We start from the raw sequence: 15,085 nt of genomic DNA, 5'->3' as shown, positions 1-15,085 counted from the left end.
GATTGTACCTATACATCGATTATTTGAAAGGTACGCATATTCCTTTGCACAAAAGATCCCGCCCACAACCAGCTAATGCTTTGCCCCGAGTTTGAACAAAACGGGCTCGGTTATAAAATTCGAGTTTCTTATCGATGATATTTTGTGGCTCTTTGATCTGTAATAGCTTTGACAGATCCTCTACGGCACTGACCAATAAAGCCTGATTATCAACAAAAATCTTGGTCAGGTTGTGGGAGGGATCTGCGTAATATGCCACTGGAAAAGACCATTTCAAAACTGTTCTTCCATCGATCAGGGCTCTAATGCTTTCCGATAAAAATTGGGTTTCGATCCAGGAAATGCCCATATTTTCTTGTAGCGCTTTCACCTTTTGCTCAACGGTCAAGCCCAAAGTCCAATCCAGCTTTACAGAATTTTCATGCTCACTGAAAAGCTTATAGTAGAAAGTGTATTTTCTCAAAGAGTTTTTAGTATCCGCTGAACCCTGTTTGTCGTCCTTTTTGAAATGAGTGCATTCATAAAATCCACCCCCATGACCAGTCCAGCATTGCTCACAGATCCAACAAAATTGGTATCCACAGCTTTGACAAGTCATATGGTTACACCCCCCATTTTTTTCGATGTTAACACCACACTTCGGACATTCTTTGGTGTTTTTGAGAACCCAATTAAGATTTGCACACTCCAACTGTGCTAGCTTGACCCATTGCTCTGCTACATGACAATCACCAGGAGCGTGAACCTCAAGGCCGCATTTAAAACAGAACCGGTGCTGATTTTCGCACACCACGTAAGGCGACAAGTGCAAACGCGGGAATTCCGCCAGAGAAGATATATTACTAATTTGGATGATGCAGTTACAATCCACAAACGGACACCATCTGTAATGCTTACTATGTTTCTGAATGAAGCCTTTGATAGAGGATTTCATTAGCGTCAAACTCGAACTATCGCCGAGAATATCGTCTATGTCAGAATTCTTCAAAGCCAGTGAGCAGCTCATACATGTTATGATTTTGCCTTCGGGTACTTTGTCTTTGATGTAATGTTCGTAGCACTCTACACAGTACTCATGGCCGCACTCCAAACGGAATGTTTTTTGCTTATTGGACTCGCAACAAATGTGACAAAGAAAATCAGAGTGAGTTTGAATGCCTCGAGGTCCATCCAACACTTTTTCCACTTTCAAGCCGCACGCAATAAGCACATTTTCTTGATCTTCAGTCCAGTCTTCCAGCAGCCTTTCTTCGCTCCAGGCGTATTTCTGAAGCATCACAATGATGTCTCCGTGCGACAGCTGAAAAATGGGCTGTATTCGATCCAGTCTCGCCACCATCAAGCCATATATTTGATCCGTGGTTAGACAATTATACTGCAATTTTGGTATGCCGTCACTGTCATATGTGCCGTCCCCAGAACTGGGATTGAAGTTGTCCATTTTGGAATCATATTCCAGAAAAGTACTCCGTGTTACATCGTTTCCGAAGCTAGAGGTATCACTTGAGTCGTTAACGTCCGAACCACAATCCGGTGAGAAGCTTTGATCGTCTAGATCGTCAACCACGTCGGAGTCACTCTCAAAATCTAAATCCAACGATTCATCGTCGTCTTCGTCAGTGTCTGCTCCCAGCGTATCCGTGTAGCCCATCTTAGAGCGCTAGTATTCCAAAGGCTGCTTATTCTCCGTTGGTCAGGTTTGGTTGATCAAAGGTGTGAATTGAAGGGAGTCCATCGAGTAATCTTACATATTGGACTCTTTAAAGTTTCTTGGCCTCGTTTTCAGTGATGTATAGTATTCATAGGCGATGAGCATGGAACGGAAGCGTAACTTGCTTAGAGAGATCAAACGTCTACCCTGTCGAGAGCAGCTTTGATCTTCATTCCTATCCGTGTACTCAGTTCGTAGTCATCTGCGTAGTTTTGGGCTCTAGTCAACCAAGTTCGGCATTCATCAATGCCATCAAGTCTCTTGAGCTTCCAAGTGAAAAGAGCACGCTCATAGAGGGCCGTTGGGTATGCCCACGGATCCTCTGTCTTTTTGATGTATTTGACTTTATCAGGGGCTTCTATGGTGATCAGTGCAGGCAAAACGTTGGTGTCCAAAAGTGCACAACCTTCTTCCACCTTGCCCAACCTACGCAAAGTGAGAGAAGTAAGCAAATTTCTGATCAACTCCTGATCTGGGTCTTTGGTTTCCAGCATCGGATTGGTGTACTCAGTAAGCAGCTTGTGAGACACAACCAGTGCCTCTTCGCTCATCCGATTGTAGCCGTTGTAAAAATACATCAGTTCGTGTACAGGAGAAACCCCAATAGCGTCAAGAGGATCGGACACATTCAAGGCAGCTTGGTTTTTCTTGAACTGGTCCACTTTCCGTAGCATGAATCTTTCCAATGGCGTGATCTTCGCCATAAATCTTTTCTTGCCCGCCATCTCCGGTGATTCAAAGATCAGACTGGCCGCACGCTCTTTATAGAAATTTTTACGAGGATCGTCAAGCACACCCATCTCGCACATCCGGTATTTCTCCAAGTAGCAACATCCTGCAAAGTATGTATACAACGCAGGTGACCATTCACTCATGTCTAAAAGCAAAATTAGTTCCTTTGCTGCTCTTTCGAACTCGTGAAGATGAACGAGAGTCATAGCACGATCGAAAACCATTAAAGATTTCACCTGTCTCATCTCTATTTCATTAACATCAATAGAATCCATTAAATCCACAGCTTCCTGGGATCTTCCCTGGGAGGAAAGCATCCGAGCCTCTTGCAGAAGCCATAACGCACTGTTGGGGAATACAGCCCTAGCCCGAAGAAGAGAGTCCTCTAATAATTTACCGGGGTGAAGCAGCGTTGCTGTGGGTAGCTCATCGGATTTAGCATCTGTGGCATCCCCGTTGGCAGCAGGAACATCAAAATCCACATCGGTAAACTGGAATGGGCCATCGTGGTAAAAAAGCAGCGAAAGAAGACCTATTCCACCATGAATGTTGCGGTCTTTTGTTGAGCGCCAGATCATGCGCAACCCATCCTCTCGGGAGCCATGAAATCCCACAACTGAGAGGACAGCGCCAATTGCAGGAGGAATGAGTGATAGAACCACTTGTAAGATTCCGAAGCACAAATTGACGCCGGAATGGATGAATTCATCGATGGTTGCCTGGTCTTGTTCTATTTCATCTTCGGATAGCACCACGGGCTTCTTCGTACTCTTTGATTTCGAAAGGTCTTTCAAAGACTGAAGGCCCAAATCTGTTCTTAATCTCTCTGCAGCTGGAGAATTGCCGATATGGGCTCCGTCAAGCCTTCTTTTACGCATTTTGTAAACGTCCTCCGCTAGCTGCATGAGTTCTCGGTCTTGCTGTTCCTGTGGCGTTAGCTGGTATGGAATATCGACCGAAGTAAAGGTTGTGCTATCGGCTGTGGCAAAGGAGGCAAACGATCCGTTGGCGTCCTGTGTGTAGAGAGACCCTTTGTTCTTCTCTTTTGCCGCTTTGATTTCATTAAGTACCTCCTGTAGCATATGATACGCCTTTCTGAGCTTGAACAGTGCTTTGGCACTCTCTACCATGCTTTCGCTGAAAAGCATCAATAAAGCGTGCAACAGACAGGCTTCTGTGAAAGTAACAGCATATTCAGTACCAGGTGGATACAAAGAGCTGGTTTTAAGCTTGATTTTCTGGAAATATTGTCTTCTTTTCTGTGACAACTGCTGTGCTTCTGCCAACGTAGCTGCGGCTTTTTTCATTGCATTGGCTTCAAACCCTAAAGTGGCTTCTAGAAACTCAATGACTCCACGGGCAAGCACGCGAACACTACGATCGTCATCCTCTTTGTCGCTATCTTGATCGTCTTGCAGCAGGTCCATTCCCCGTCTTGGATGGTCATCCAAGACATAATCCATCGCTTGCAAAGCCAGTTCAAAATCGTGCGCCTGATTGAGAATCTTCTGGCTTTGGTCTTCGTTATCCAATGCTTTAGAGCTCCTAGAGCCTGTAAGAGCTCCTAGCACTCTGAACATGATTGTTGGCAGAAGTAAAGCTCGAAATTGTGGTAGGTTTTGGTGATTTTAGCTGGCTTTTTGAGTATTCAGATCCTTACGATGGTAGCTTATTAGATCACTAGATTAAGTTCTTGGCAATGTGCTGACGTAATCACTGATCTTAGAGTACTCGGTAACACGAGTACTTTCGGATCACGTTGTTTGATAAACTCCAGGTTGGAAATCGGTTACCACAAGATAGCATCGTCCTTTATCCATGTCCTTCTTCATGAAGTGTCTTTTCATGCTCAATTAATTAATTAAAAGTCTATCATAATTCTCTGTCATGTCTGGGCACGCTTGACATCCTTTTTTAGCTGCTTGAGCTCCTGTTTCATTTGCTTCTGCTTGCTTTCGTGGTTTAATCCCAATTGGGCCTCGTTGGGCACATTTATCACGTATCTATCAACACTTTCCCATACCCGAGGTAAAATTCTGGCCGGCAGTTTTCGGCCATACAGACTTTGGTCGACAAGCCACATGCCGACCAAAAAAGATTTTCTGTCTAAGGTCCCATCGACTCGTGTGTCAACCATATCATATATTGCAGCCAGCTTGTCCTGTGGCAGGTTACTTCTGCTCCATATAGCCAGAACCACCAAGTTCAATATCAAACCTTCATCGTCTACGACGGCCTGGACAGCTTCGGCCCCGGGCTCGTCCCACCATGGTAAAAGCTCCAAGTAGCAGTTGCGGTTTGTTAGCCAGATTCCCTCGTAGCGTTTCCGCTCGGCTTGTGTGACAAACCCAATGTCAATATGGCTTTTCCAAGGCTTGTCCTCATTGAAAGAATGTTTGTGTGAATGGTTGTGACCCGATGCCTTTTGAATATGTTTCCGAATCCGCACTCTGCGTTTCTTGGGTTTTTTCTTCTTGGTCGTCGTAGCAGGATCCTCATTTTCGGAACTGCTATCGTACTCGCTGCTGAGTTCCTCCGAGTTGTGTTCCTCGTCATCGCGACTTGTCGTTCTCATCGTAGTCTTCAGACGTGTGGGCTGATTGTTCTTGTTTGAAGAAGGATCAACATTGTTACCAATATTCTGAGCATCCGATGTCTTAAGCTTGCGGCCAAATATGGAGCTTAATCGTCCCTTCTTTTTATCACGGGTGTGGTTCGGTATTAGATCCGGCAAAGTCCCATGATACTTGGTGTTATGTGTGCCCTTTCCCCACCCGTCTACAGATGTGCGATCGGAGTACAGATCTGCATTCAAACTGGTCTGGTCAATCGATGAACGTGCCAGTTCTTGCCGGTAGGGACCTGCCCGTGGAGAAATGCTGAATTCGGATAGATTCTGGTCGCTTGGTGCCTCGCCAGCCGCTGTTGGCATACCAGAATAGGAAGAGGATTGTGCAGATGAAACTGAAAGGCTGTCGCTGATATCCTCTCTGGTTTGGTTTCTGGATGTCGGACGCCTTATGGTAATCGTCCTGCTGGAGTTTGCTTTGGGACAAAGATAAGCCGGATTTTCTGATGGTGTGTTTGGAGATAGGTTATCGCTGGAGTTGAACCCATTTACTCGACTCCCGCTTTGTGGATCTTGTCGGGACAAAAGCGGAGGTCCATTGCTATGCATTTGTTGGTGAAGTCGCGCGAGATCTTCGCAGCTTGTATTAAGAGAAGAAGTGCTGCCTGTGGATAGATTGTTCCGTTGTGAACTGCAGTCTGACTTGTCCGGTCTTCCTGTTCTACTTGACAGATTGTTGTCCCTTGTGGCCTGTAGTTTTGCGATGATGTCTACGAAGTCATCATCACCTTGATCTTTCTTGGTAGCATTCAAACTATTTAGGGTCTGGTCCGGAACGGATGTTCCTGTTGTTGATGCGGGAGACATGGTAATGTTATGCTTTGAGTTTTTCGAGGACGACTTCCACAATTGACCAAATTTACTGGGTTTCGATTTGACTCGCGGCTCGACCGTTAGATTGCTCATTTGAGCCTTAGCGGCAGCCACCGCAGCCGCTGTCGCTCGAGGTTTTGGAGAATTCGAAGACGTAGCTAGCGGAGGCGACTTGACAGCTGTTCTTGGCCTCTGGATGGACGGTTGCTTTTTGTGGGACCCGTTGGACGACGGGACTACAATTCTGCGGCGTACTTGCGGGGTGGAACGAGTTGCAGTGACTACATCGTTTGCTGTTTGCGATTTGGATATCTCATTTTTCCTAAAGATGGCTTGGGCCGCTTTCAACGAGGCATCGCTTGACAAGTAGTCATCGTTTCCAGCTTGTGAGCTCTTGACTCCCAAACTTTGCCGCTTGTGGCCCCAAGTGAACACCATTCGTTTCTGAGCCAAGTAAAAAATGGACTAAAGAAGGAGGGACACACACACAAGTGAGCAACAAGAAATAGCAATGTGTTCCTAGCCAGTTGTCGTGTTTTCTGTCCCCGTATTCTAACAACTTTAACTTTTTGAATACCTATTCTAAACCTTTTGAGGTCGCCAAACGCGGTGGGATTGGTGGTTATGGTGTTCTTGACCGAAGCTTTTGTATAAATTTCAACTATCGAAGATGTCAATGGGTTCTATTTAGATTGATTATAGATGAGATGTCTAATTTGATGAACTGAAGTGAAATGAACCGAACAATCAGCGTAAGTTTAGAGAACTTGACAGCCTTCTACGATGGCCGAGCAGATCACACACAAACGCCCGTTGCGAATCAAAGTGGACAAGGAAAGAAGGAAACAATTGCATGACTTTTACAAGTTGAAGGAAACAGCGGAAGCTGGATCAGAAGTGGACGCCAAGGATGAGTCTGAAGTTGAGACGGACAGCATTGATACAGAGACAACGGATCAGCATGGTGTGAGGTTGCCGAAGGTGAGTGAGGCTCGATTGGCTCAGCTGGTTCACGCCCATAACGAGCTTTCCAGTCAGAAAGCCGCAATGAACAACACTGTGAAAAATACCATCTACGAAAACTACTACGACCTCATAAAAGTGAACGAATTGCTGCACAGCGTTAGCGTAGGAGAAAACGAACATCTGGAGAAGCTGAAACAGGTGCTTAAGATGCTAGAAGGATGAGTCAACACTGCTCACGTGCATATCACGAGCTTCTTTGTCACTCTCGAATTTTCCGTCATTCATTCAATTAACGATTATCATTATTATTAAGTGGATGAGTCTAACTCAACCTACTAATAATTTCTTGGCCAGCCCTTTTCCCACCCAGCTCATTCATCCTCCAACTAGTGGACAATACACACTCACGCACCCATTACAAGTATATTCTTAACGGTGGGGTTCATTAAGGACTTGCTGGACACACTAATCTTTCTCCGATCCGTTGTCTCTAGAAATTCCACGCTGTGCTTGGAACATCATCCTTTTTTTCCGTTTCCGTCAGAGGGCTGTCTTTCACGCATATACATACAAAAACAGTTAAACTGAAAATCGTATCTTAGTTAAACTTCGATCTTTTTTTTGTCAGTAACTTTTCGACCAGAATAGCCCGCAAAATGATGGGTGGAGACCTAGATTCGATCAATTCGCCGGTTTTTCCGGCAGAAAAGGATCTAGATATTCCGGAAAACGCTCATCCGTTGACCCAAACAACCACCATCCAGGTTTATGTCCAGCTGGCTGAGCCAGCAGTGTTTTTGCAAGGGTTTGAAAATCACCAGTGGGAAGAAAGACCGCCGGGTTTGCTACGTGGGTCTTTGATTCTCAGAGTGCTCAAACCCAGTAAAATCAAGTCCATAGACCTCACATTCCGCGGAGTCTCCAAAACCGAGTGGCCAGAAGGCATTCCGCCCAAAAGACAAGAATTTCTGGAGTCTCTGGACATCGTGAACCATACGTGGCCCTTCTTCCAGCTGGAAAATAATCATGTGCTCAACAGCAGCTCAACGGACCCGGACCATTTGCTAAAGGGCAGCTGGGCTTCTGTGTACCGTCCGTTGAAGAAGAAACACGACAGTGTGAGTGCCATAAATCTCAACGCTACCACTAGTCCTAGTTCTCCCAAGGCACAGGGTTCCAATTTCCTGCCCATCACCGGAATGTTGCGCAAAGTCACCTCTCCGGACGGTCATAGCAGCCGGCAGCGAGCACGATCGAGCGCTAACGCGCTATCTGACCTACTGGGAGCTCCCCAGTCCAACAATAGCGACAGCGGTTCTATTTTTTCCAAATCTTCTTCGCCAGGGACTGAACCTTTCATATTTCAGCCTGGCGAATACGTTTACGGATTTGAGCAAACCATACCGCTTTCATGTCCAGAAAGTATAATTGCCTCTTTTGGGTCTGTGGAATATTCTTTAATGGCGTCTATTGAACGATCAGGTGCCTTCAAGTCAAATATTCATGCAAGGATGCCTCTCGAAGTTATCAGATCGCCATCCGATTCTTCCGTTGAGGAAACAGAGCCAATAGCGATTTCTCGCGATTGGGAAGATCAGCTCCATTACGATATCGTCATTGCCTCAAAGGATATTGTACTAGACGCATTTCTACCTATTGCTTTCAACATCACACCTTTGGATAAAGTCACGCTTCACAGAGTAAGAATCTACCTTACAGAGACAATGGAATACTACTGCAAGAACAAGAAGGTTCACCGATTGGAGCCAACCAAGAAATTTTTGCTTGCTGAGCACAAAGCACCACCGCTCGAAAACTTACCAACAGGAGCTAGCGCAGTAAAGGCGAAAAATCTGGGGAACATGCTATTGGATGAATACGGGGACTTAGTATCACGGGAATTTGAGTATCAAGTGTTTATTCCTGAGAGATTAAATGTACAACAGAAAATCCATCCTGATACATCGTACCAAAACATAAAGGCCAACCATTGGATCAAAATTTGCCTGCGACTCTCTCGTTTAGTTGATGGCAAGCGTAAGCACTATGAGATCAGCATTGATTCTCCAATTCACGTTCTGAACAAATTATGTTCTCACGCCAACACTTTACTCCCCAGTTATGATACTCACGTCTTAATACCTGGCACTGACTGCTCCAAATTTGGGGACCTTAATGTAAATGTCTACCATGTCTCAAATCTTTATTTTCCAAAGGAAGTGTTGAATTCACCAATATTGTCCCCAGAAGTCCAACCCTTAGAAGAACGTGGAGCATTTTCACCGCGCTCACTTACTCCTGTCAGACATGGAAGCTCAGGTTTCAGTCTTCACCAAAAAAAAAGCGATGAACATCAAAAAACTGTTGACGATTTTCTTTTAAATTCTCCAGAGCTAAAGTCTAATGTGTATCAGCCCGGAAATTTGAAGCCTGAACTTCTCTCTCCGCAGGCGATTCCACTTTCACCAATAACCTCTCCTCTTACAAGACCGATCCACATGCTTCGGAATCCTAGTTTTGAACCACCCGCCTTTGACGCTAATCTCCCGCCCCCTCCTCAGTTCAGTCACAAGGACCCTTACTCTGACGCCCCCATGGACCCACCAACTTATGACGAATCTTTGAAAGCAAAGACTCGTCGAACAAAGGCGTCGAAGCCCACATTTACCATTACTGGCGCCGATGGACATAGAGTGGAAGACGAGAGAGCGAACCATGGGGAGAACAGAAGTTCTGAAAAGTTAGATGGCGACATCGCCGCATCTTTTTCATTTAGTGGAGTGCCTCCGGGGTCGCCAGAGCTTCCTAATGCAGTTTGGAAATCCCAGCCTCCCAAGGTGAAACCTTCGAGCTTCGTACTGAGCGCTAGTAGGCGAGGCAGTATTCAAGACGCTTTACCTTCTACTGTAAAGAACTCTAGCGAGTCATTTAACGATATGAGTAATATATTCAGTCCGTCGCAGAAAATTGAAGACAACAATCCATCTAGAAGCCAGTCGTCTTCAGTGGCTGCGTCTCCCAGATCTTCTGTGGACACTGCCAGGGGGTACGTTTCTCAGGAAGGAACGTCAAATAATATGGCCCCATTGCTGAATTACCAAACAAATCAAACTATGGACACTTTATTACAGTCCAAAGAGTCTGTCACTGGTTTGGAGGACACATCAACCGAGGCTTCAGTGGATATCACCGCTTTATATGATAGAAATTCGAATAGCTGGCACCCACTTCAAAATGATGTACCTGGCTCACCAGATACCTCCCGAGAATACAACTTAGGATTTGTCGAAGGGAATAACGTTTTTGAAGATTTTAGGTCTGCTTTCAAAATTCCTGCTGGATCGGGGAAGTTGAAATCGACTCACAAACAGTTGCAGGAAATAGCCAGTACTAGTTTCAACAATGGATCTGATACGAGTCCAGGGACTTCTACAATGAGCAGCTCCGATAAAACTAGGAATACTGACCCTCCCTTCACGTAATCTGTTTAATAAACTCGAGCGTACAAACTTGACTAGTATCTAACAATAGCACTTTTTACTAGAAGAGAAACTGCGTTGAAAAGCTTATCGATCTATTGAATTGAGAACAGAAGCCAGCTCCGTTGGTGTGTACTTGATGTGTTTTCTAGGGTTCTTGAAAGAGTCTTTATAACGTCCATGAAATCTTTCGTAAAGCGGTAAAACTAAGGAGTTAACCTCACTTTTCAGAAGCTTTCTCATTGTAGGATCGGATATTTTGAAATGCTTGAAGCTAGACACCAATTCCTCGAAGCCATCGTTGAATTTTTTGAATTTCTCTTTTATTTGGTCTTTATCTTTGGATGAGACCTTACCTGAGCTATCTACGAAGACAGCGTCGAGTAGATTTGAAGTCAAGCTTCTCCAGTCAGAAATAAAGTACCCGACGTATCGTTTTTTGAGCTTTTCCAGACGAGCATTCCCTTGCTCGCCAAGAATCGAGGTTAGCTCTGATCTCAGCACGATTTGCTCTATTAGTGTGATATTGGTAATCAGGAAAAAACCAATACGCTGTTTATGAGTGTTGCGAACACTGTTTGGGTTAGCAATATCTGGTTCTTGGTTGGGCATGAGGATCTGTTGGGCGCGTCTATCGAGTGAAACAACCAGACAGTCAATGCAGTCGCTGAAGAAACATGACAGTAAATCATTTGGCTGGTCTATGGCGCGGCGTTCTTGAAGTGTGTATTCTTTTTCATGAAAGTTTTTAGGCAACCACTCATTTCTTCTCATTCCAGAAATGCTGCTCAAACATCCTTGCTTATATTCGCTGAATTTGCGCAATCGAGACATCACATCTATCGTCGGCTCGATCACACCATTATCACTTGGTAGCTGAGAAAGCTGCGAAGCTTTTCCATCAATGTAACTCATCAGATCCCTGAATAACGAGTGCAAAATGGATGTTGTTTCCTGATGGCAATTCAAAATAGCAGGATAGTCAGCTAGACGAGTATTTTTGAGCATCTTTAAAACGTGAGTGATGCATTCGGCAAGTTCAAATGTGAAGAGACCCACATTAGACAGGTTTGCTTTGACTAAGTCAATATTGGTTTTTAAAAGTTTGATGTATTTTCCCATTACCGGTAACAATATCTGTGCTAAAACCTCGTTTCTGGTTTCAACGCTTTTGGCATAAAGGTCTTCAGTAAAATTGGACTCATTGGCAATGAATCCTAAAAGGGCCTCGTTATAATTCAGGAATCCACTGCTTCCCTTCCTGTAGGGAACGTTAGGATTACTTGTGATTTCCTTCGAAAAAGGCTCGAGGAACGCTAAGCTTTTGAGAATCAGCTGAGAACGGTTGCTGGTGACCACCGAAGTCAGAGACAAAGAATCTCCTGTACCGAAATAAGCTACTATATTGCTGAGTTCACTGATGTCCTCATCTCCGTAGTAGGGAAAGGGGATCTTTTTGTTCAACATGATCTGAGGGTCGAAGGGTTCGATTTTCCGTAAGATAGAACCGAAATAAGTACGCAATTCGGTCTCACTAGAGTGAACTACTTTCGACAAATGAGTCCTGACACCTTGAAACTCTTGTGAATCTGGTGAACTCTGTTTTTGGAAATCCATGCTGTCCTGTATATTTCGCAGCTTCCAGATTGCCTTGATGTAGTGTCTCAATCCAACTTTATCAATCTTTTGCGTCAAGACTAATTCATGCTTGGAAGCATCGTTAGCCAAGTCTTTGATGGATGAGATAGCATCAAGGCTGCTCTCAATGTTTTGTTGTAGGGTTCCCAGTCTCAGATTTGATTCCATAATAGGCGTGAAAAGCTCATTGGACTGTGCAGTCGTCTTACTGATACTCCTTAGAGACACATTGATCCTGTGAGTAATATGTGATACCTTGTCCAGTTTATCTCTCAATATCAGCACATCAGCACCGTCCACATCGTACTTTGCCATGGACATTTTAAAATTAAGTTTCTGCTTCGAATCTCAACGCTTTTTTAGCCAGAAAAGTGTGAAAACGCCGATTCAACAAGTTTCACTGCAATTGCGGACAGCCGAAATAGTTCCAAACCAACGCTATTGGCAATTGCGGTGGTATTTTCAACGTTCGGTTGTTCTTCATGTTGGTGATCTTTGAGTCTAATTTATTAGTTGACCGTCATCATCATCATCATCATCATCATCACCATCAAGATCAGTCTATTTCACATCATAACACAGCTCAACCATAGCCATTGAGTTGAATAGAGTCGTGATATGGCAACTGTGGATCTAGAAGACTGTAAGCGACTGGTGCAAGAACTCGAGGCCGCTGCCGAGCTGCCTAAAAGAGGGAAAGCCTACAGAACAATTTGCCAGATTTCGAATTCTGACCGAAAAGTGGCCAGCTGGAAGTTCAACGAATGGGATTATGGTAAAAATAATATTAAACTCCCGATAAATGCAAGAGGTTTGTTCATTTTAGAAGATCAGCAGGCTCCAAGAATCATAGTTCGAGGTTATGATAAATTCTTCAACATCGACGAAGTGGCCTCCACATCGTGGCAGTGGCTAAGTTCAAACACAGTTGGCCCATACGAGGTCACAGTGAAGGAAAATGGATGTATCATTTTCATTTCTGGCCTGCAAGATGGAACTTTAGTGATCTGTTCAAAGCACTCCACAGGCAACAGAGATGATACGGATCGAAATCATTCTATTGCTGGTGAAAAGTATTTGTTGAAGCAGCTTCAAGCGCAGAAAATAGATCCCAAAATACTAGGACAAGAGCTTCACGGAATGAATGCCACCGCTGTTGCTGAATATTGCGACGACAGCTTCGAAGAACACATTCTTGAATACTCCAGAGATGCCGCGGGTCTTTACCTGCACGGAATTAACCAAAATCAACGTGTCTTCAAGACTTTGCCAGCTCAAGAGGTGACCGGTTTTGCTGAAAAATATGGATTCAACAAGGTCCAGCACTTCACACATCACGATATTTCAAGTCTTCGTAAGTTTCTCGAGCAGTGTGCGACGGCAGGTACATTCCATGATAAAGAAATCGAAGGATTCGTAATTAGATGCAAGACAATCAGTGCGCACGACTTTTTCTTCAAGTTCAAATTTGAAGAGCCTTACTTGATGTACCGCCAATGGAGAGAGGCGACCAAGAAATATATCGAGACCAATTCTCGGGTCTTTGGTTTCAAGAAACATCGTTTCATCACTAATAAGTACTTGGACTTTGTCATACCGCTTCTCGACGCAGACTCAAGTCTTCGCGACGACTACATGAAAGACTTTGGCATTATCAAGTTGCGTAAAATGTTTTTACTCGATTATGGTTTGTCGGGCGTTGAAATTCTGAATAGCGAAAAGGTCAAACGGCTAGAAGCACAAAATGCTATTGATTATCAAGTGGTAGATGAAAAGACCAAATTTCTGCTAATTCCTGTAGCAACCATTGGCTGTGGCAAGACAACAGCTGCATTGACCTTGACCAATCTATACCCAGAATCTTGGGCTCATGTACAAAACGATGACATAACAGGAAGAGACAAATCTTTACTGATGAAAAAGTCTTTGGAGCTTCTCGGTCAGAAAAATGTGAAGGCTGTCATTGTTGACAGGAACAACCATCAATTTAGGGAGCGGAAGCAACTATTCGAGTGGTTCGCTGAACTCAAGGAAAAATATATGCCTTATGACAGTAATGTGAAGATCATTGCATTGTCGTTTCTTCCTTACGAGGACATTGAAGCCACTACCCAACTCACAATCCAGAGGGTACTAGCTCGAGGGGACCGGCATCAAAGCATTAAAGTGGTCACGGATGGAGAGAAAAAGGTCTTAGGGATAATGAAGGGCTTTTTGAATAGATATCAGCCAATCGTTAGAGATCGGTCCCCTGATAGCATGTTTGATAACGTCATAACCCTCAATGTGCGTGAGACCGATTCGTCCCTGATCAATGTTCACAAAATTCTGACGGTGCTGCACAAAAAGTATCCAGTTCTTGTTCCCGAAATACCGGCTACAGATGCTATACAATCAGCATTCAGAAAAAGTCTCGATTACAAACCCAAGATCACAAAAGTCATCGGAGGAGGAAACAGACGTGATAGAGATAGTCTGAAGTTCAAGCCTGTCTACTTTAGTGCTCAACTTCGAGATTCAAGCGCATTCTTGGAATTTATTTGTCGTCGTTGCTTTGAACGCCAAGACTTGTTGGATACATCTATCCTTCGAAAGAGCCTGAAAAATAATGCTCAGCCAGAGTTCCATATCACCTTGAGTCATGTCATCGGCGGCAAGAAAGGCAGCAAAAAGCAACGCGATTTGTGGTGTGAATATAACAAACGCTACTCTCAGGATTTACTTAAATCGGGGTTACCGCCCACAAAAATCAGTGTGATCAAGACGAAAGACACGGTCAAGTTTAGAGTAAAGAAACTTCTCTGGGATGACAAAATAGTTACTGCTTTAGTCGAAGTAGCAGAAGAATGCGTATCGGATGGCAGTTCGGGCAGCGTTGTTCCTGGTTTGGGGTGTGCAAACGAGTATGCGCACATAACACTTGCCGTTCTTCAACCAGACGTTAAGCCTGTTTACTCCAACACTCTCTGCCAAACTATATTTGACAAACACAAGTTTGAGGCTGGCTGTTTCACAGACGGATTAAACTGTATGGATATGGGAGATACGCAAAGCATGGAAGCCGATTTGTGGATAAATCTATAATATCTATGAAGAGTATTTATGTGAGCATTTCAT

The 15,085-nt window shown here is 44.3% G+C and overlaps 7 protein-coding genes across 7 annotated transcripts; 3 read left to right on the top strand and 4 right to left on the bottom strand.

Annotated features, from left to right (window-relative positions):
• Window positions 1-19: 19 nt before the first annotated feature.
• HEL1 (LALA0S10e03994g1_1) lies at window positions 20-1,651 on the bottom strand (the record flags this gene model as incomplete). Its single annotated transcript, XM_022775519.1, has 1 exon — window positions 20-1,651. One exon carries the CDS (start codon window positions 1,649-1,651, stop codon window positions 20-22), a length of 1,632 nt encoding a protein of 543 aa, XP_022630379.1.
• Window positions 1,652-1,845: 194 nt separating this feature from the next.
• Window positions 1,846-4,023, bottom strand: LALA0_S10e03972g (LALA0S10e03972g1_1; the record flags this gene model as incomplete). Its single annotated transcript, XM_022775518.1, has 1 exon — window positions 1,846-4,023. One exon carries the CDS (start codon window positions 4,021-4,023, stop codon window positions 1,846-1,848), a length of 2,178 nt encoding a protein of 725 aa, XP_022630378.1.
• A 305-nt stretch (window positions 4,024-4,328) lies between these two features.
• Window positions 4,329-6,323, bottom strand: LALA0_S10e03950g (LALA0S10e03950g1_1; the record flags this gene model as incomplete). Its single annotated transcript, XM_022775517.1, has 1 exon — window positions 4,329-6,323. One exon carries the CDS (start codon window positions 6,321-6,323, stop codon window positions 4,329-4,331), a length of 1,995 nt encoding a protein of 664 aa, XP_022630377.1.
• Window positions 6,324-6,668: 345 nt separating this feature from the next.
• On the top strand, window positions 6,669-7,073 carry VPS51 (LALA0S10e03928g1_1; the record flags this gene model as incomplete). The annotated part of the gene is made up of 1 exon (XM_022775516.1): window positions 6,669-7,073. One exon carries the CDS (start codon window positions 6,669-6,671, stop codon window positions 7,071-7,073), a length of 405 nt encoding a protein of 134 aa, XP_022630376.1.
• Window positions 7,074-7,510: 437 nt separating this feature from the next.
• On the top strand, window positions 7,511-10,333 carry ALY2 (LALA0S10e03906g1_1; the record flags this gene model as incomplete). The annotated part of the gene is made up of 1 exon (XM_022775515.1): window positions 7,511-10,333. One exon carries the CDS (start codon window positions 7,511-7,513, stop codon window positions 10,331-10,333), a length of 2,823 nt encoding a protein of 940 aa, XP_022630375.1.
• Window positions 10,334-10,417: 84 nt separating this feature from the next.
• On the bottom strand, window positions 10,418-12,283 carry EXO70 (LALA0S10e03884g1_1; the record flags this gene model as incomplete). Its single annotated transcript, XM_022775514.1, has 1 exon — window positions 10,418-12,283. The coding sequence occupies one exon, from the start codon at window positions 12,281-12,283 to the stop codon at window positions 10,418-10,420; it is 1,866 nt and encodes a 621-aa protein (XP_022630374.1).
• A 303-nt stretch (window positions 12,284-12,586) lies between these two features.
• On the top strand, window positions 12,587-15,052 carry TRL1 (LALA0S10e03862g1_1; the record flags this gene model as incomplete). Its single annotated transcript, XM_022775513.1, has 1 exon — window positions 12,587-15,052. One exon carries the CDS (start codon window positions 12,587-12,589, stop codon window positions 15,050-15,052), a length of 2,466 nt encoding a protein of 821 aa, XP_022630373.1.
• Window positions 15,053-15,085: the final 33 nt, after the last annotated feature.

This window comes from Lachancea lanzarotensis, scaffold LALA0S10 (genome assembly GCF_000938715.1).
Source record: "Lachancea lanzarotensis genome assembly LALA0, scaffold LALA0S10, whole genome shotgun sequence".
In the NCBI taxonomy this organism is placed as follows: Eukaryota; Fungi; Ascomycota; class Saccharomycetes; order Saccharomycetales; family Saccharomycetaceae; genus Lachancea; species Lachancea lanzarotensis.
The sequence above is the reverse complement of the archived record's forward strand: the minus strand, read 5'-3'. Positions and strand labels throughout refer to the sequence as shown.